The 21,285-nt window shown below is 34.2% G+C and overlaps 1 protein-coding gene across 8 annotated transcripts in view; it reads left to right on the forward strand.

Moving 5' to 3' along the window:
* PCNX1 (pecanex 1) overlaps nucleotides 1-21,285 on the forward strand; it is a 201,812-nt gene that overhangs the window by 78,773 nt on the left and 101,754 nt on the right. For 2 of the 8 annotated variants that reach the window (XM_002754063.6, XM_078335275.1), the window contains exons 7-9: nucleotides 952-1,084; nucleotides 7,581-7,765; nucleotides 20,937-21,027. In XM_002754063.6, the coding sequence (XP_002754109.1) occupies nucleotides 952-1,084; nucleotides 7,581-7,765; nucleotides 20,937-21,027 (409 nt within the window). The remainder of the gene's footprint in view (nucleotides 1-951; nucleotides 1,085-7,580; nucleotides 7,766-20,936; nucleotides 21,028-21,285) is intronic. The other 6 variants (XM_035260872.3, XM_035260873.3, XM_009006268.4 and 3 more) reach the window with 4 other exon arrangements.

The raw sequence follows: 21,285 nt of genomic DNA on the forward strand, positions 1-21,285 counted from the left end.
TTTATTCATATATAGCATCAAAATGCCCTTTCTCAAAAGCAAAATGATTCCCGAATTATTTAGATCACACTGTTTTGTCTTATATTCACATGGATGAAAATCATTTTACATTTTGTTTTAGAAACCCAAATCAGTCAATTGGTGTGGTTTTGTAAGATATATGTAGTTCTGTTAAGCCATTGTTGTGGTATTCTCATGTTGTATGCTTGGCTTTAGTTTGTACTTTATTGCTTCCAGATGAAGCTGGTAAGTTGCTATACTTGCCGTTTAGCCAATATTTGCTTCCTAAAGTTGAGAGGACCAGAGCCAGGGCGTGGAGTTGAATAAAGTTTGATGGTAAAAAAGCATCTTACAGTAAGATATGTTCATGCTTGTTGAATTAACACACTGGTTTTGCAACTTTACAGCCAGAGGTCTCATTTAATGCTGCCAAAGTTATGGCACAGGGTACTGTGAGGTAAACTTACTGCCTTACTCCTTGTTATCAACAGCAAAATATACTGTCTTTGCTGCTTTTACTTTACTCATGAATGTAAGAAAGCAATTCCTTATTCCCATTAGGAAACTAATAAATACTGTACTTTTAAGGTTGATATAATTAACGGGGGAAGAGAGGAATATGGGACCAAAATAAATGAGACTTTCAGGAAAAGATTTAAAACAACAGTGATCTTAAAAAGTAGGAAACCGAGGTTGAAAAGAAAATGGAGAGGCTAGATAATAGGTGAAAAACATTACTTTTAAAGAAGAAATTTTCTTTAAATAAATGCCAGAAACCTTTTGTGTATTGCCTGATATGATAGATTGACAGTATTCATATGAAACCAGTTTGGATTAATTAGACAAGTCCACTTTACCCATGAGGGTGGGAAGTCAAGGGAAAGCCAGGCTCAGCTGCTATTTACATCTCTGACCTAGGCTCCTGTTTGACCTAAGTCTGTCTTGATGCAGCAGCACAAGCCAGCGAGGAGGCAGTGTCATTTCGTCGTGAACGCAGCACATTTAGGCGCCAGGCAGTACGGCGCCGGCACAATGCAGGGAGTAACCCTACCCCTCCTACATTGCTCATCGGATCACCCCTAAGGTATGGTATTTTCAATTCCACCAAGTTTAGCATGCATATAACAGCCTTACTAATCTGTTCGGTCAGTTCCAAGAAAGCATTTGAAGAGCTTTGTTTTTCTTTTCCTTTCTGTTTCTTTCCTATACATTTAAGCTCTTTTCAGCTTTTTCTGCATGTGACCGTGAGCCTGTTGCATTATGCATGCTTTGTGTTGCACTATTTAAACAAAGTGATCAGATTGGTTTAGTCAATTTTAAGTTGCAAAATCACTTGAGGGCAGTTATAGGATGTATATAGTGGGCCTTAGTCAGCTTTCCTTTTTTCTTCTCCCACTCCAAATTAATAATAATATTGCAACATTTTCCTCAATATTTCAACAGTATTTAATACAGTATAAAAAAATACAAACTGAGTGGTGAGCTTGTTGAGGAATAACCGATAACTGACTTCAACTTGATGAGCCAGTTTGATTATTTTATTTCACTAAAATATTATATATTTTATTTTATATTGATTAAAACTTGTGCCTTTTATAATCACCAGGATCTGGTAAATGACAGAACTAACATATATAACTTCTGTGAAGTGTGGTCAATTGGAGAGGTCAATACATATTTATATGTATGTCTTTGTTTTTCAAGCTCTGTAGTGTAGTAAACAAAAACATTATTACTTTTTCCAGTAGTCCTAAGAAAGCATCCATTCATAACATTGTGGATAATTTTTCATTAAAATTGTAGTAACTACTTTATTCTTAATTACATGAAATCTGATGAATCCATGCCCTGAATTAGAAATATAAAAATCCATCCAAAGACTTGAACTTTATTTTAAGAATACAAAAATGGTCATAAATACTTTTTTTTTTTTTGAGATACTCTGTTGCCCAGGCAGGAGTGCAGTGGTTTGATCTCAGCTCACTGTAACCTCTGCCTCCTAGGTTCATGTGATTGTATTGGCTCAGCCTCCTGAGTAGCTTGGGATTACAGGCGCATACCACCACGCCCGGCTAATTTTTGTAGGGATGGGGTTTCATCATGTTGGCCAGGCTGGTCTTGAACTCTTGACCTCAAGTGATATGCCCGCTTTGGCCTCACAAAGTGCTGGAATTACAGGCGTGAGCCACTGTGCTCTGCCTATAAAATGGATATAAATACTTTATATATGCTTGCTTAAGCAGTGCATATATTATACGAAATATTTTATTAGCCTCTGTGTCCCAGAGTATGATTTTACAAATTATTTTCTGGGTACATTTTAATTTTAAATTCAAAAGGAAGAGCATTTGATGAAATAACTGCTGTTGAGTGCTTGGTGGGTTGGAAGAGATAACCTCCTTCTCTTGTTAGAACCTTGTTCTTGAAACAAGTAAAAATCTTTGTTTCTTTAAAATATTTTATTTCATACTCCCCTGAGATTTAAGACTTGCTTGTTTTCCTAGATTTAACATTACAGTCAAGAACTTTGTCTTTAACGAGGTACCCCTGGAATCTCTCTAAATGTGCTGTGATTCTGGGGGCTGCCCAATCCACAAATTGTTCATTGCTCAATTAAAACTCCTTAAAATTTTTTTTTTAAAAGGCCCAGTATGGTGGTTCACATCTGTAATTCCAGCATTTTGGGAGGCTGATGGGCCGATCACCTAAGGTCAGGAGTTCGAGACCAGCCTGGTCAACATGGCGAAACCTCGACCCTACTAAAAATACAAAAAAAAGTAGCTGGGCATGGTGGCATGTGCCTGTAGTTCCAGCTACTTGAGGAGGCTGGGGCTAGAGAATCGCTTGAACCCAGGAGGCAAAGGTGGCAGTGTGCCAAGATCGCGCCACTGTACTCCAGCCTGGGTGACAGCGGGAGACTTCATCTCAGAAAAAAAAAATGAACTTTGTCTTTCATAGATCATGTTCCTAATTAATTCTTCAATAAGACAAAATTCTATAAAAAGTATATGGATTAATTAAGCTGATATTTAAAATATAAAAATGAGAAGACCATCAATTTAAAAGAAACACTTGTTCTAGAAACCTTTTCTAAGCCCTTTGCTCTTTGTGAGCCCTCTTGTTCTTTTTCCTTTCTGCCTTGCCTTTTCCTGCCTCTTTTTTTCCTTTCTAGCTTGTCTTTTCCTGCCTGAAATAACTTTTCTTTCTGCTGATGGATTTGGGGCATAGTTTCAACATGCAGAAAGAGCTTAGCATTTTATTTTACTTGTTCTATTTTGTTTCTAACCTCTTCTTTTTGCCCCTTGAATAATACTTGCCAAATACAACTTTGCTTTCTTACTCCATGTTTATATATCTTAATCTTTTTTTTAAACTTTCACTTTTTAGTCTTTAAAAATTATTTTATTCTTTGCCACTAATGAGCCTGCTGGATACCACTCAGCAAACATATGTAGACAAATTATTTTTGTCCTCTACCAGGTGGAATATTATAGAGCGGTGTTCTAACTCTAGTGAATCATACACACTTTTCCCATGTTTTTCTGGTGTTTTAAATCCATCACCATTCAAATGAGGATGTTGTGTACTACTTATTTTTAAAGAGTTCACATTATAGTTTTTGAAAAGTAGTCTTTTAGTAATCAGCTTGTAATTTTTATGGAGGGTCCAGGATATTCCTCATACAAAGCTTGCATATATCTTAAATAAGCTGACTTTATCATGGGTAAAGTAAAAATTTAGCCGTGGGGAATTAGGGAGAAACACCAATTTGTTAAAATCATGTTTTGTAATTATAATATTCAGGTAAAGTATATTGGTATTATTCCTCAGTGTGAGTTACGGAATAGTAATCTCATCTTTATTTTTTTAATTTTTTTTTTTGAGATGGAGTTTTGCTGTTGTTACCCAGACTGGAGTGCAATGGCACCATCTTGGCTCACTGCAACCTCCACCTTCTGGGTTCAAGCAATTCTCCTGCCTCAGCCTCCCGAGTAGCTGGGACTACAGGCACGCACCACCATGCCCAGCTAATTTTTGTATTTTTAGTAGAGACGGGGTTTCACCTTGTTGACCAGGACGGTCTCGATCTCTTGACCTCGTGATCCACCTGCCTCGGCCTCCCAAAGTGCTGGGATTATAGGCGTGAGCCACTGCACCTGGCCAATCTCATCTTTAAATAAATATAAGATGATATGTCATTTAAAATTTGGAAAAATTGTCAAAAAGAAATGGAATAGATGTGGCTACACTTTCATTACAAGTACCATATAAATACTAGTAAATATACTAATTTATTTTAAACTTTAATTAATAAGTAAGTGACCATCTGAAGGGCCACTTGGAAAAATATATGTCCCCAAGGATTGGGAGTGAATTATCAGTTTTCTTACAAAGAGAATTTGCATTTATTTTATAACGCTTATAAGAATATACTGTTTCAGAATTATTTTCTGAATTTTATTTTATTTAAAAAATTGTTAACTTTATAGGTAGGTTTTGTAGGCCTTTGCTAATTCTTCCCAGTTAGTTGGCCTAAAAAAGACAAATATTTATAATACAAATATTAAGAGTTCTACATTTATCATGCTAAATATGATATCTTTAATTATAGTTAATGGAATGGAATGGAATCATTAGTGCGTTTCACAGAAGGGGGGAAAAAGCTTTATCAATAGAAAAAAGCTTTATAAATCTAAATTCTTAGATTTATTTTTTAAAATACAAGATTGAAAAATCTGTAATAAAATAAGATTATAGTAATAACTGAGAGCTCATGATTAGGAGTTCATGGGGTCCCTTTGTGGTGCTCAGAAATGAATCCACCAACTATTATTTTTTGTACTTTATTCAAAACACTCTTTTTGGTTTTTCAGAATCTAGAGATACATAAGAATAATGTAATCATACTCTTAAACTTTACATTTTAGTTGGGGAGACACATAGAAAGATAACTAGCAGTATAAGCAGAATGTGTCAGGTGCCAATTAAGTGATACAGAAGAAGGAAAGACCAAGACCACCTATTTTTCACTCATTCGTATGAGAAATGTTAACAATTAAGATTGCATGTCAGCGATGCTAATGATAGCTGATAGTTTTAGTCCTAAATTCCTACCTTTTCTTTTGCAGTGTTATAGAATAGTTGCTACCCTTCCTCAAACTGGCAGTTTTGATATAGAGTTGAAAGTGTATAAAAAGATTTATTTGTACCAGTTATCAGTTTAGGATAAAGTGCAGTCCTCCAGGAATATGTTTTGTGACAAGTTACGTGAAAATAATGGACTTTTTTGCTTTCATTAAAGGATTGTGAAAATAGGAATTCAAGAGACATTAACATTTTATTACTGGCCTTTGATAGTTAAAAACCTGATGTTTATAATCACATGGATTCTGGCTAATTTTCTTTATTTATTTTAATTCTGGAGTTGATTTTTATGCATTGTCTAATATCTTAAAAACATTTTCGTGTATTAGATATCCATTGTGCATCTCCATGTCGACAATGAGCATATACTCTAATACCTTCATGCTAAAATATGTCTAGCTGCCATATGGCAACTTGGCTTATGATGTCAAGTGAAAAAATTGATAGAAAAATTCGTTGAGTACATATTTTCTAAAATTCTCTGTCTTCTGAATCTGAAAGGACACAGAGACATGGTACTTGAACTACTTAAACATTTTTTTTCCTCAGTATTTTCTTCCTCGTGAAATTTGTCCTTTTTGGTAAGGTTTGTGGATAAGTTTAGATAGATTCTGAGGAAGAGTAACATAAATTATGTACATATGGAAGATAAAAAACCTATCTGATTATATTAGTTCCCAAGACTATCTCTTGATTTATATCTATTCTACAAATATTCCAGTTTGAATAAATAATTAAATAAATACTGTTATCATTATGGCTTAAAATACTGCCAGTAAGGACTGACAAGTTCACATTGTGTAGGCTTAGTTTTTTCATATGTTGTGTGCATTCCTAGCCTCTGCCTAGAATGTGTACTTTTCAATGGCTGTAAAAGAAACCTGAAAAATCTTTCAAGTAGTGCAGGTTAATAGGACTTCCTGGGATGATGGAAATATTCTATAATCTGCCCTGATTAACATGGTAGACACTAACTACTCACTACTGCCTACTTTGGTAGCTGTTAGCTGTGGTAGCACTAGCTATATTATGTAGTTACTGAGCATTTGAAATATTAGCAGGACCAAGGAACTAAAATTTTAATTAATTTGGATAGTCACAGGCTACTGTATCAGACAGTGTAGTTCCAGAATGTATTCTGTTACCATAACCACAGGCTTAAGATATATATATAAGTTTCAACATAGCCTTTTATTTCATGGTCATTTATGTAGAATTAAAAGGATTAGAAAGATGTTGATACTCATGAAAAATGATAAAGTAACTGAGTAAGGCCATCCTAAGTAGGATTCTTCTGTTCGTTCTAGAGGTCTAATAATTTTAGTTGCAAACTCTGGGATTGTTCAAGTTAAACTTCAATCGACGGAATGCAGAGTTGCATTGAACATCATGTAGAGAATAATAATTATACTCAAAACATTTTTTCATGAGTTTTGTCAGTTTAAATTTGACTAAATATTATACTATGAATATTAAAATTTATAGTATCAAAAATATGAAAGTATAAAATGAATTAAGAATATAGTCTCTTAATTTACATTATTTTTAAAATTCTTAAAAAATAAATTTTTAATCTCAAAATACCAAGTATTTAAAAGTTTTTATAAAACTTAGAAAGGCCTAATATCATTTGAGAAATTACTAGTTTCCAAATTATTTTAAAGATTTTCTAAAATGATGGATCCATGTAAGTGAGACTGGAATATGGTTTGGAAGAGGAAATAACAAAATTTGTTAAGGGAATATAACTGTTGAATACTTTGTACATAAATCATGTGGCCTTATTTCAGAAAGATGTAAGCTTGTTATAGATAACGCTTTATATTAATTCTACTTCTGACTATATCCCATGGCCATTTGTATTTTACTGGGTTGAGTCAGTTATTCTGGTTTTCTTGCACTAGCTTGTGATTTTATTTTTATTCAAGATTGTTATTTTGGTTGCATTTGATAAAGATTCTTTGGTTCTCAAGTGCATGTAAACTTGTTTTATTGTGAATTTGAGATCTCAGAATATATGAAAGCACAATTCCAGGGTCATTACAAGGCTATAAATGAAAATGCATATTTAACTGAAACGTAGGGCTTATCCATCGGGGACCACCTGCAGCACACATATATTGAATGTACTTATGATTCTTTTTTTGCTGCTTTCTTTTCCTTACACTAGAATTTAGTTGGCTTGATGTGGTAAAAGACCAATTAACATGTACGTTTAATGTTGACTGCATTTGTAATTTCAAATCAAATTTGCAAGGGCCAGAAGATTTAAGTTGTCAGTGTAATCTGTATATTTTACGAAGTTTGTTGGCTCTTTCTTAGGTCATATTGAAAAAAGTGCCTTTTTGAAATCAGTTTTCTATATTGACTTCATTCCAGGTATTGTTTTCTCTTTTCTCCCCTGTAATGGCTCTCCAATCCATGTTTTTTCCTAGCCTTCAAGATGGTCAGCAAGGCCAGCAGTCCACAACCCAGGTCAAAGTCCAGTCCCGCCCCCCTTCCCAGGCTGCAGTGCTCAGTGCTAGTGCCTCCTTGCTGGTGAGAAATGGGAGTGTCCACTTAGAAGCATCACATGACAATGCATCTGCTGTAGGCGGTAGCAGTTTGCAGGATGAACTTGGTATGCAGGCCTTATGTAATCTTGATGATACAAAATCTATAATGCAGCAGATAACGGGCAACAAGCAGTTCTTTTTTGAGATAGCTTCAGTTTGGAACTATGCCTAGCAGCATTTTTTTGTATAGGATTTGCCCAATGTGATAGGAAAATGTGACTTTTGCTTTTTCCTTTTCTGTTTCTTTCTACTCTTATTCTATATTTCCTTTTGGGCATGTCCATTTTTAATAGATAAAGTGTTACTATATGTTCCTACTCAATTCTGTTTTCCCCAGGCATTTATACCATGTAGGAGAAAATGTTGACTTAAAAAAAGATTCTTACTAAACTTTAATTTCTTTGAATATTTTGAATGTGCTATAGGAAAGGGAAAAATATTTTCTAATTGTCTGTCACTATAGAGTCTTTCTTTAAGGTATTCTATATTTCACAATATGTTCATCATCTGTGGTAGGATTTACCATAATTCAAAATGCAGTACTTTGAGGACATCATGATCCATACTAATGTCACATAATAATGTTAAAAAGTTTATTTCTGGTCTTGTTAATACAGCTATAAACATACATATAAATTATTGAATAACTAATTCTCAGAGATGCGGTATCATTAAACATCAGTGATACATATCCACTCAAATATCTGCCTTATGCATTATTTAAGGATGATACTTCATGTTACTTTGGTTTCTATGTCTCTGTACAGTCTGGCTTTCTTGTTCTCAGAATGCAGGTTAGTAATGGTTTAAGTAAATATTATGAAGAAAATTTAGTTATTCAAAAATATTCACTTGAAAGTGTTTACTCATTGTGATTTTTGTTTATTTGTTACAATTGCTTTTTACCTACGAAGATGATAATCCAGTTACTGCTTTGACTGGAAGGATATGAGGTATAAGTTGCCAAAATTAGGATTTAATAAAACTTTATATGCTACCAGTTCGACTCTTTTCCTCTTTTGTAAAAATGTTCAGTTGTAGAGAGATATTAGTAAGTATGTATGCATATTGATGAAAGGTGCCATCTTCAGTGGATCTCACAGACACTTGAAAATAGTAATCTAAGATATTTATAACATTAGAATGTATGGTGAGTTCTAAATAAAATGAGAAAACAATAGAACATTTTAAATTTGGTATGCTTTTGCTTTTGAGTTTGTAATTTGGAGAGGCAAGAAAATTTATAAGGAGGCTGCTCGAGGGAGAATGAGGCAGACACCAATTTAGCTACTTGTTTTAGTTGTAAGTGATAGTTCTTTGGTTGCAAATATATTCAGTTATGTAATAATTTTATATTGCTATATCTCTTTGCTTAACCCAAAGGATTTGTGAATCTGTGAATATAAAATTACAGTCACCATCTCATTCCTCATTGGCTTTATAGTAGCATATCAGCTAAAATAAAAGGCTTCCTTTTAATCTCTTTCAGAGTTTTAGACTTTTATCAGCTCAAGCATAAAAGGAAATATTAGATGATTTTCTTCCATAAGAATTCTTAGTTTGCACAAAAAACTTGTTAAGCAAGTTTTAATGATAAAGTCTCATTCTAAATTACATGCCAGTTATTGAAAATATTTATCTATGAACTGCCTTGCCAGTTCTGAAGATTAAAAACCCTCTTACTTTAGCATCTGCTGGGGGATATTCAAGATATTCTCTTGAAATTTGGATTTTATCTTTTGTGTTAACTGCCACCTTAAGCTAGGTCTTGCCCTGTCCTATTTGAATGCTACCAAATTGAATGCTTAGTAATAATGAGCACAAAACAATTAATGGAGTGTATATCTGTTTTAAAGCCTATAAAGTTGGCCAAAAAAGATTCTGAAAATGAACTACAACTGAACTTAAAGCAGTTATTAGAGAAGCTAGAATATTTTTGTTGTGTGGTTTAATTTTCTACATGATTTTAATTAGCAGTGAATTATGTGAATGAAAATATGTGAATGAATTTGGGTAATTTATACTCAAATACGTTAAAGTTAGCTATGATATTCCCTAAAAGTAGGATATTTAGAAAGGATTGCTTCTTTCCAAATTTAGCTTCTTCTATTAAAAATTTTAACCAGTTTTAACATGTGAAGATACATGCATATGCATAATTAATTTATATAAAACATACCTATATGCATACTCCTCATATATGTTGGAGTGCATATGTTTGTGTATGTACATGTCCATATGCTGTTTTGGATTAAAGAAAACTCTGAATCAGACATTGTTTAATTCCAAGCCTACATAGTTTTCCTAAACTGTGTTTTCTACATCTTTATTTTATAGTGTCACAGTAGATAACCATGTCCATTTCCTATACTAAACCCTGAGAGTCCTTATTTCTCTGTTTCATTTTAAGGTTACCAGACATCATGGAAAAAGGTTACATTAGACATCGTGGAAAAATTCACTTAAGATAGCATTACTAGGATTTTAATAGTAGCTTATTCAGCAGAGGAGAAGGTGCTTGTATCATCTGTATTTAGTAAGCAAAATTGTTAGTGATGGTTAATTTTAGAATTTGAATATAAGTGGAATAATTTAAAAGGAAAAACTCACACCTGTAATCCCAGCAGTTTGGGAGGCTGAGATGGGCGGATCACTTGAGGTCAGGAGTTTGAGAGCAGCCTGGCCAACATGGTGAAACCCCATGTCTTCTAAAAATAGAAAAAATAGTCAGGTGTGGTGGCGCAACCTGTAATCCCAGTTACTCAGGAAGCTAAATCACGAGAATTGTTTGAACCTGGGAGGCAGAGTTTGCAGTGAACCAAGGTCGCACCACTGCAGTCCAGCCTGGGTGACAGAGTGAGACCCTGTATCAAAAAAAAAAAAAAAAAAAAAAAGGAAAAAGGAAAAACTTATGTGTTTTCCTTTCTTATTTATAGCTTTCATTTCCATGTGAACCTAGTTAAAAAATAATTGAGTTCAAATGGCTTAAGTGGTAGATGAGTTTTGGAAGTTAACATCTTGGAAAAGGATATTTCTATCAGAATTTCTCAAATTCTTCAGTTTAATATGTTGTTCTTTATTTTAAAGACCACATATTAAGGGTTTATTTTCTTCTGATAGGTCTTTTGTTGGAATTGCTATTTTTTGTTGGTTTTTTTGCTGTTTTCTGAATTAAATGAAAAAAATTCTAAATAAAAAAAGCTGTGAGTTAGTAATGCCCGGATTAAGTCACACCAGAGTCTCTGAACTTAGGTAGCCTTAAAGTTCCATTTTATATCTGCTGATCTTTTCTATAGAATTTGGGAATTCTCTGTTACTAATCTTAGCTTCCTCTCATAAATTAAGACTAATAAGTTGATGCAGTGATGAAACATGCCATTTTAGTTGGTAGTTACGTACACTTTTAATATGTAACACAGCATCTCAAAATGTTCTAGTGAGATCAGATAGAACAGGAAACATTGACTGTGGTTTTATCCTGTGGATGAAATTAGTGGTCAGGGGTGAGGAAATGCTTTGAAACTATATATGAAATTATTATTATTTTTATTTTATGTGAAAAATTTAAAAATTACCGTTACAAAGTTGACAAGAGATGAGGATGAGGGTTTTATATTTATCAAGATGTAATTATAAAGCACGTTACATCATGAGTAGTATTTCTCTGATTAAGATTTTCTTAATGTATCTGATTTTTAAAAAGCGATGTTTGAATTGATTTTCCTTAGGTTTTTTGTTTGTTTTATAACTGTGTACAGATTGACAAAGGAGGTATTCTTTGAGGTAATCTGCTTTATTCTAGAGCTTGTGAACTTGAAAATGTAGTTGGCTGGAGAATTATTGAAGGAAACTTGGCAACATTGCCTTTATTATTGAGCAATTTATAGCAGAAACATAATTTGGAAGCTTTTAAATTTTCTACTTTAAAAAGCAGAGACTCGGGTGATCTACAGTACTTTCAGCGATTTTTATTGGAGTTAGTCTTGGTGTTTTAAAAAGATTGTATATGCTACTATGTAGCATTTTGAGCTATAAGTTGTTACTATTAATATAGAGTAAGAGGACTGTAAGGGACCTTAGAGTTTATACCTCAGTTCCTTATGTTATGGTAGATTATTTTTATTCATTTGAACAGAAAAGTTATGTCCTTTTGCAACAACCTTGATATTGTCCTTTATTATTGTTTTGAGCACAAAAAAATACCAAATTCTATTCTTTGATTTTTTTTGGCGGGGGGGGGGGGGGGTGAGGGGCAACAAAGTATATATAAATGAATGTAAAATGTTTATTTTTGTTGAAACAATAAAAAGCCATCATTATATTTCAAAGAAAGAAGTATTAAAAGGTTTAAGGACTATATTCTACTTTCTTTTGGTAAAATTAGAATGTACTTTTCCCATCCTTACAATAGAAATACAAGTTGATAAATACTGGAAAATATCATGAAGAAAATTAAGTCATCTGCAATCTCATCACTCAGAGATATCTACTATTAGTATTTTGTAATTTATTCCTTCCAGTCTTTTAAAATGTATATATGTATATGCACTTAAAAAAATAGAGTTAGGATCATGTTACGTGACTTTTGTGCTACTGTTTGAGTTTTGTATCTTGCTTTTTTCACTTAGTCTGAACATTTACTCATGTTATTAGCTGTTCTTTGACTTTATTTATTTATTTATTTTTTGGGATAATCTCATTCTGTTGCCCAGGCTGAAGTACAATGATGCAATCTTAGCTGACTGCAACCTCCGGCCTCCTGCGTTCAAGCGATTCTCTTGCCTCAGCCTCCTGAGTTGCTGGGATTAGAGGCGCACACCACCATGCCTGGCTAATTTTGTATTTTTAGTAGAGACAGGGTTTCACCATGTTGGCCAGGCTGATCTTGAACTCCTGACCTCAGATGATCCACCCTCCTTGCCCTCTCAAATGTTGGGATTACAGGCGTGAGCCACCTCCCTCACCTGCCCTCTTTGACTTGTTTTTAAGTGGCTGCATAGTTTTTTGTCACTTAGATGTGCATGAAGGCAGTACAATATAGTGGACTCTTGAGTCAGACTTCTTGCCTTCAAATCTGTGCTCTACCACTTATTCACTATGTGATCTTGGGAAAGTTATTGTCTTGTCTTGTGCCTCAGTTTCCTCATTTATCAAAGGATGGCAAAAATAATGCCTACTTCATAGGTTTATTGTGAGGATTATATGCATTAAGCATACAATTACAACAGTGCTTGGCAATTGTAAGCTTGATAATCATCTCTGTCATTGTTGATAAAATATTATATCATTTAACCAGTTAACTAATCCCATTGTTAGTCTTCACATTGTTTCCTGATATTTCCTATTGTAATGAACACTGTGCTGAATGTCCATTATGTAAGTTTTTGTGAGCAGTTGCTGTGATTATTTTCTTAGGATAAATAATGTTGAAATGGAATTATCAGTCAAGGGGAATATACATTATTAGGGCTTTGACACATATTATTAATTGCTTTATGGAAAGATGTAGTTTATGCAGAATTTGGAAGGATGACCACAAATATTATAAGTTAAAAATAAACCTGGGTGAATTTGCTCTACGCTTATCTTCATCCCCTGGATAATGCTCAGAAGTTTATCATTGTTATTGTGGGAAGAGTACTAGAATATTATTTCAAATAGTTTTGGGTATCTGAACAGCTCTAGGAGTTTTATAGAAACTTACAGGGACAGGTTCAGATATTTAATTTGTCTCTTGCTAGTATGTTGTAAATAATTCACTGAATGAGTAGACTAGATCATCTGCTTTCTATCGTTAACCATTCTTAAGATTATAAATTAAAGCTGTTACTATATGCATTAGTTGGAATATATGTTAGATTCTTTCAAGGAGAGACCCTCCCCAAGTCATTGAAATAAAAGAGAAATTTCTGTTTCTCTCATGAGGACCATTGAGAGTCTAATGGGAGCCATTTCTGTCAGATGAATGGATTACATTATCTTTCACATGTGGCTTTCTTGCCTGATCCAGAGTACCTGCTATAGTTGGCATTTTCCAGCAAACAGGAGTGAGGAGGGAGTAGAAAAGGTCAAGGACATCTAGCCTTTATCTTCCTGAGTGAGATTTGGAAAATGTGCCTTTCATTTTCCTCCCACCTTTCATTGGTCGTACATAATCACGTAGTAACTTCTCGCTGCAGGAGAGGCTGAAAAATGTCTCTAGGTGGACAAAAGCTTAGAATTCAGTGGGGGGAGATTCTGTTCAGAGGAACACAGAAAATGCTCTTGGCAGTGGCTATCTTTGGGTAGTGAGGAACTTTCTTTTTATATACTACTTTTTAATTTTTGGATGAGTAATATTTTTTAAATGAAACCATGAAACAGAACAGCAAATACCAGTGTAATTCCCCCAAATCTTAGCATCTGGTGGCAATTTCACTGACTGCATGCTGTTATTTGCTCATTAGACTCTTACCTGGTCAATCTTATTTTCTTGTTTCATCAATTTTATGGATATATAATTTAGGTGCAATAAATGGCATCTGTTAAATGTGTACAATTCAAGAGTTTTAACAAATGTGTATACCTTCGAATACATTAATCAAGATGCTAGCGTTTCCATCACCTTCACAAGATTCTCTGTGCCCTGTTGCAGTACATCTCTCCTCTGTCTCTGGTCATAGGCAACCACTAATCTGCTTTCTGTCATTACAATTTGCCTCTTCTATCAGTTGATATAAGTGCAGTCATATAGTATACAGCCTTTTGTGTGTACTTTTCCTGTAGTGTTTGTAATGCTTTCTGAGATTCATCATGCTGTTTGAATGTGTGAGTAGTTTGTCCTTTCTTACTGCTGAGAATTCTGTTTTATAAGCGGGCTGTATATTGCTTATCTGTTCACCTGGCAATGGTGGTGTCGTTTCCCGTTTTTGGCTGTTGTGATTCTAAACTGTCTTTCTGAAAACAGTTCTACATCCCCACCAGCAAGTTCCAGTAGTTCCCTTTCTTGCCAACATTTGCTTTCATTGGCCTATAGAATTGTAGACATAATGGGTATATTGGTAACTCATTGTGGTTTAAATTTAAATTTATGACTAAAGATAATCATCTTTTTATGTGTTTATTGGCCAGATACATATATATATATCTTCTTTTGTAAAGTGTGTCCAAAACTTTATTCGTTTTAAAAATTAACTGAGGTAGGCAGATCATAAGGTCAAGAGATCAAGACCATTCCAGTCAAGATGGACCTTCCCTACTAAAAATACAAAAATTAGCTGGGCATGGTGGTGTAATGCCTGTAGTCCCAGCTACTCGAGAGGCTGAGGTAGGAGAATCACTTAAACCCGGGAGGTGGAGGTTGCAGTGAGCCAAGATCGTGCCACTGCGCTCCAGCCTGGCGACAGAGCGAGACTCTTGTGTTGTTGATCTTCTAACTATTGAGGTATGAGTTCTTTTGATATTTTAAATACAACTTATTTGTCAGATAGAAATATTTTCTCCCATTCTGTGGCTTGTCTTTTTGTTTACCTGTCATCCGTATTGTTATTATGGATTATTTTACCCAAGTAAGAAGCACTTGTCTTTTTGAAATAACATGTGAGTGGATAATGAAATAACAGCAAAATATGAACTTGTACATTCACTTTTGGAAACTTCAGCTGATTTGGAGAGTAGCAAGCAGGAGTGGAGCTTTAACAATTAACTAAGGCATACTTTATTAATGCAGAACTAGATAATCAGATGGCCATGTCAGTAAAATATATCAGTATGTAAATCTTTCTTATAGTTGCCAAGCAGTAGAGATATCTGTCTTTCCTTACCAGTTCCCCAGAGTTGTCTTCTAAACCAGACTTTCTTCTTATACCTATCATTTTCCTTATTCTTCTGATATAAAATGCTGGCACAGCATTGCAAATACTAAGAAAAAGACTTGTTCTAAATATTGAAACTTGAAGTTACAAGTACATAGTGACTTGATTTCCATTGTATCACAAGAATTAAAGAAGTTTTTGGAGCCTAAGATTCTTGGTGTAGGACAGGTGTTGACAAACCAACGCCTGTGGGCTAAGTCCAGCTCTATACCTGCCTGTTTTTGTAAATAAATAAAATTTATGTTTATGTTCTATGTTGTCAATGCCTGCTTTCATATTACAGTTGTAGACTTGGAATTGCTGCAACAGAGGTTATCTGGCCCATGAAGACCAAAATATGTATTATCTGGCCCTTCACAGGAAAAGTTTTCTGACCCCTTTATTTCTCCCCTAATCTAGGGAGAAACAAGTCTATTAACCCAGGGGTCCCCAACCCCCAGGCCATGAACTGGCATGGATCCGTGGCCTGTTAGGAAGCGGGCTGCACAGCAGGAGGTGAGCGAGGTGTGGGGAGCGAGCATTTCCACCTGAGCTCCACTTCCTGTCAGATAAGTGGCAGCATTCCATTCTCATAGGAGCATGAACCCTATTGTAAACTGCACATATGAGGGATCTAGGTTACCTGCTCCTTATGAGAATCTAATGCCTGCTGATCTGAGGTAGAACAGTTTCATCCTGAAACCATCCTTCAGTCCCCTTGATCCATAGAAAAGTTGTCTTCCATGAAACTGGTCCCTTGTGCCAGAAAGGTTGGGGACTGCTACATTAACCAGTAAGCAGAAATATAGTGAGTAATTTCTGTCTGGGTGAAAACTGAGTCCACTTAGGGTAGTAAGGGAGGTGCTATCCAAGAAATTAGAATCAATCTTAAAGGCCTTCTCTTTAAAAGTATAATAGTATATTCATTGAGATTGCATTATGAACACAATGCTTTCTCCATCAGAAATAAGCATTGTTTGTACTTACTGAATACTTAAGTCATGTAGATTGTATGTGGTCCCCCAAACGTCTTTTAAAAACTCACTTTATACGTTTATTGCCCATGTATCTCTTTGTTCTTGTAGTCCCTCTCTGCCCTATGAGTAATATTAAAAAAATGAGAAGTCGGTTTAGACAGTGCATCAGGCTTAAAGCACACAGAATGAAGGGAAGGTGGGGGAGATAGGAGGTTAAAGAAGAAAATTATTCAAGAAATTTAAGAGACATCCTTTGTTGTTGATACTTGGAGGATTAGAAAAACCCTATAGATAATTTGTTCTAGCAACCACCTCTTTCTAAGATACATGTAGGTATCTTTAGAAAAACGAGTGATCTCAAGAATGCAACAGACTGGGCTCAGTGGCCAACACCTGTAATTCCAGCACTTTGGGAAGCTAAGACAGAAGGATCACTTAAGCCCAAGAATTCAAGACTAGCCTGGGCAATATAGAGAGACCACCATTTCTACAGAAGATTTTTAAAAAGTAAGCCCGGCACGGTGGTGTGTGCCTGTAGCCCCAGCTACTCAGGAAGCTGAGGTGGGAGGATCCCTGGAACCTAGGAGTTTGAGATTGCAGTGAGCTATGATTGTGCCATTGCACTCCAGCCTGGGTAACAGAGTGAGGCCCTATCTAAAAAAAAAAAAAGTACAGTGGGAGTTTCTTAGGTGAGCACTGTTCTTAAAATTCTTGATGTGCTCAACTTTCTGATGTGTGGTGAGGACTTTTACTGATAGGACAAGTTAGAGGATCCCATTAATTTCCCATGTCGTCTTCAGTATCTTGTGAATGTTTATCAGAATTTGCTATCTGCACCATTCATGGCTGTAGGCAAATTCTTCAAGTATCCTTTGTCTTAAATCAGTATCCAGTTTTATTCATCTTCCTGTTTGTTGCTCATCACTTACTTATTGACCTATAGTTGTTACTTTGAAATATTACTTCAAAAAATGGTGCTGTGTAATTAACAGATTTTATGGACAATAACAGTCACTATTGAGTATTCAAAACTAAGAAATGCTAGGTATCTTAACTTTTTTTTTTTTTTGAGACAGGGTCTCGCTCTCTTGCCCAGGCTGGAGGGTAGTGGCATGAACACAGCTCACTGCAGCTTCAACCTCCTGGGTTTAAGTGATCCTTCTACTTTAAACTCCCAAGTAGCTAGGCCCATGGGTGCATGCCGCCACACCCAGCTGGTGGGTGTGTGTGTGTGTGTGTGTGTGTGTGTGTGTGTGTGTGTGTCTATTTTGTGTGTGTATGTGTAGAGACAAGGTCTCACCATGTTGCCTGGGCTTGTCTTGAACTCCTGGGCTCAAGCAGTCCTCCCGCCTTGCCTCCCAAAATGCTGGGATTACTGACATGAGCTACTACGCCTAGCATATCAGCTTTTTGTGTATGTGTCTTTTAGAGATGCAGTCTCTTGGCCAGTATAATTTTTACAAGTCTGAAATTCCAGTTTCTAATCTTGTTTATTTTGTTGGAAATTGATTTTTTTCTCCTTAAGTTATGACAGAGGCATTCTGTCAGATATAATTAATTGGTCACAGTTGAATCACGATGAGATGCCCAAGTTTGTAATCCAAATTCATGTGAGGAGGACATACTTCTTTGATCTGATTTCTTTTCTGTTTATTAGGAAAAAATAGTATTGAAGTATTTTTCTTAATGCAGAATAATATTAAAATAGGGGTATTGTAATGGCACATTTTTACTCTGGATCTAAAGTTTAAATATGATGGTTTTAATCGCAAAAGAAATAGTAAAATTGCTATGTATGCCAAGAAAACGTATACAAATTTAACATAATCTTTATAAACCAATAATAATATATACTTATTTCTGATTGGTTATTTTTTAAGCTGCCTTTAGTAGGTTACATTAGCCCATTAAAATACATCTTTAGTGTAATTTTTTTCTGATGTGTTTATCTTCAAAGTATAAGTTGGTACTTCTAAAGTGCTGTAAGATGCCAAACTCAAAGATAAAAGAGGGACATAGAATTGTGCTTTTGGAGTCAAGTTGGGACTACACCATGAAGCCTTATTAAAATGTTAGTTTGTTCTGACAAGTGCCATGAGTATTTTTAAGAACCTGAACATGCTTCTAAAGTTTAATAGACAGACAAAAGCCCCTTAAGGAAAAAGAAAAGCACCGTTGAAGTAATGTACTTCTGTTAAAATAATAGCCTCCCTTTTAGACATATTTTATGCCTCTGCTTAAATTTTTAAATTTTTTTACTTGTTAGCAATTTGCATAGAATCATTCAGAGTTGTAAATTTAGGTAGTAATAGAACTACTCAATTTTTTCAACTCTGTCTAGAAAAGCTTTTTTTTGCATTCTTTATGTTTATTTAAAATGCAACTATTTCTATATAAGTTTAATACTAGATATTTATACATAAAACACAACATGGTACTATAATGACATCATATTCTTTTACTGTTCCATATGAAAATTACAAAGATAATATCTTGTTTGTTTTGTTACAGGTACATATTATTTTTAATGTACCAAGAACAGAACTTATATGTTAATAAAAATCCTTTGGAAAGCTTACATGCTGAGAAATACTGTAACAATTTAAGTTCTATTGAATACAGAATTAACATTTCTAAAATATGTATAAATTACATTATGACAATACATTTATGCAGTCTGTTTTTACTGAGTTTCACACGTAGTAACCAAGTCCTCCCTGTTCTTTGTTAATCTATGATTTAGTCATTTAATGTAGATTAATAATAATTCTGCATTTATGCAATTCATGATTTTGAGCAGGTAGTTCTTTTTTCTCTTAATGTAAGTTTATTATAATAGCACAGCTAATCATTGATTATCCAATAAATGAATACAGAAAAGAGCATTAAGAAGTATAATTTAAAAATTTTTAATTTTAATTGAGTCAGTATTTTTAATGTTTTTTCAGTAGCAACTTCTGTAATTACTCTACCACTTTAAAAAAAGCTTTCAGTGACACATCTAAAAAGTAGACAAGTTGACAGCTTGTATAATTTCATTTTAGCTCATTAATTTAGTTTCTATTAGAGGTGCTAAGGATGAATGACTTATGATTAAAAGACGGGGGTAGGGGAGTCTTAAAAATTTACATACTCAATCACCTTGGAAAAAGACAGCACATGAACTCAGCATTTCACAGAAAACCTTTTTTCCCCCCTAACTTATCTCAAGAGTATATTATTCTGATTTTAAAAAAATGGCTACAGAAAACACCATAACTTTCATGATTCATAGAATGTACTCAAATAATTCAAATTGTTAAAGTATTTTATCTTCTGGTTCTAGTCCTTTTAAAGAATGAAGTAATGCTTGAGATGTTCTATAAACCCTTAGTCATATTAGTACATTATGGGTTCCTTTTATTAGCATTTTTTTTTCAAGTAATAAAAAATCTCGATTGCACACTCTGCATTCTAGTCATGGGAAAATCTTGACTTTTAGCCTAGCCATCAAGTCAACATTGTCCTTTAAGATTCCTATTGTTAACCTCATTAATTCCAACTAATAAAATAAAAACCTCATATATACTCGGATAATACTTTGGACTAGACAAAATGGTTGCAGAGTTGTGTACCTCATTTCATTGCCTTCATGGAAATTTACATTAATTAATTTATGCTCCCTCTTCATCACTGATATGGCTACCTTAAATCCTCAAAGGGGAAGAATACATCTCAGGAAGTATGTGGAGTTAAAAATTTCATTATCAGAAATCATTTTATATTATAAAGTTAATCTTAAGAGAATTTAAAAAACTATTCATTTGCAGCCAATATGATTTCTAAACCTTTTACTAGTTTCATAGTGATATTTGGCTGTAGCAATTGCTGTTCCTAAATTTTTCATAGAGCTCTTATGGTAGAAACATACAAGAAGTAATGTTCATTAAATAATATAATTATCACCAACAATACTAGCTCTTTGAATTCATTGACCTTTATTAGCTACTTTGGAAAACACAGCTCAAGAGGCAGTCACACAACTTTGTAGGCTTGTAGTTTAGTGATCCCACACTTAAGCTTTGCAAATGGCTGCTCACCCCCTTCAAGTAGTTGTCAGGTGACTTTTAACATTATATTCCTTCATATGATCACTTGAATAGAGAATGTGCTGTGGGAAAAAGAAAAAAGAGATTGGTATTGCAAAGCTGACTTGAGTCCCTTCTTTAATACCTGATTGTGTATGTTGACATTTTACCCTACTGTCCAGCATTCCTTTTTAACTCACATTATGCTGAATTACATGTAGATTATTGTTTTAAAAATATTTTTGAAAAAATGTTATAGTGTATTTTCTTAAGATGTAAAAATTTAGGAAATTTAGCATATCTTGAAGGGAAAATTCTAAGTATACTAATGGCTTTTTAAAATAATCATTTATTTGCTAGGTAAGTTCTCTTCTACGCTGTATGAGACTGGTGGCTGTGATATGTCACTTGTGAATTTTGAACCAGCAGCAAGAAGAGCATCCAATATCTGGTATGTATGAAGTCACATTAGGAGCATGTGTACTTTCATATGTTTGCCATGTTTAATGTTAAGCCTAGAACTATAAAAGTTAAGTTTTTTGTTTTTATAATTTTTTTAATGTTTCTAATTGACAAATAAAAATTATAAATATTTATGGCATGCAACAGGTTTTGAAATATCGTATACGTTGTAGAATGGCTAAATTGAGCTAAAATTAACATGTATTACTTCACATACTTATAATTTTGTTTGTGGTGAGGACACTTA

The sequence above is a fragment of the Callithrix jacchus genome, chromosome 8 (genome assembly GCF_049354715.1).
Source record: "Callithrix jacchus isolate 240 chromosome 8, calJac240_pri, whole genome shotgun sequence".
NCBI lineage: Eukaryota > Metazoa > Chordata > Mammalia > Primates > Cebidae > Callithrix > Callithrix jacchus.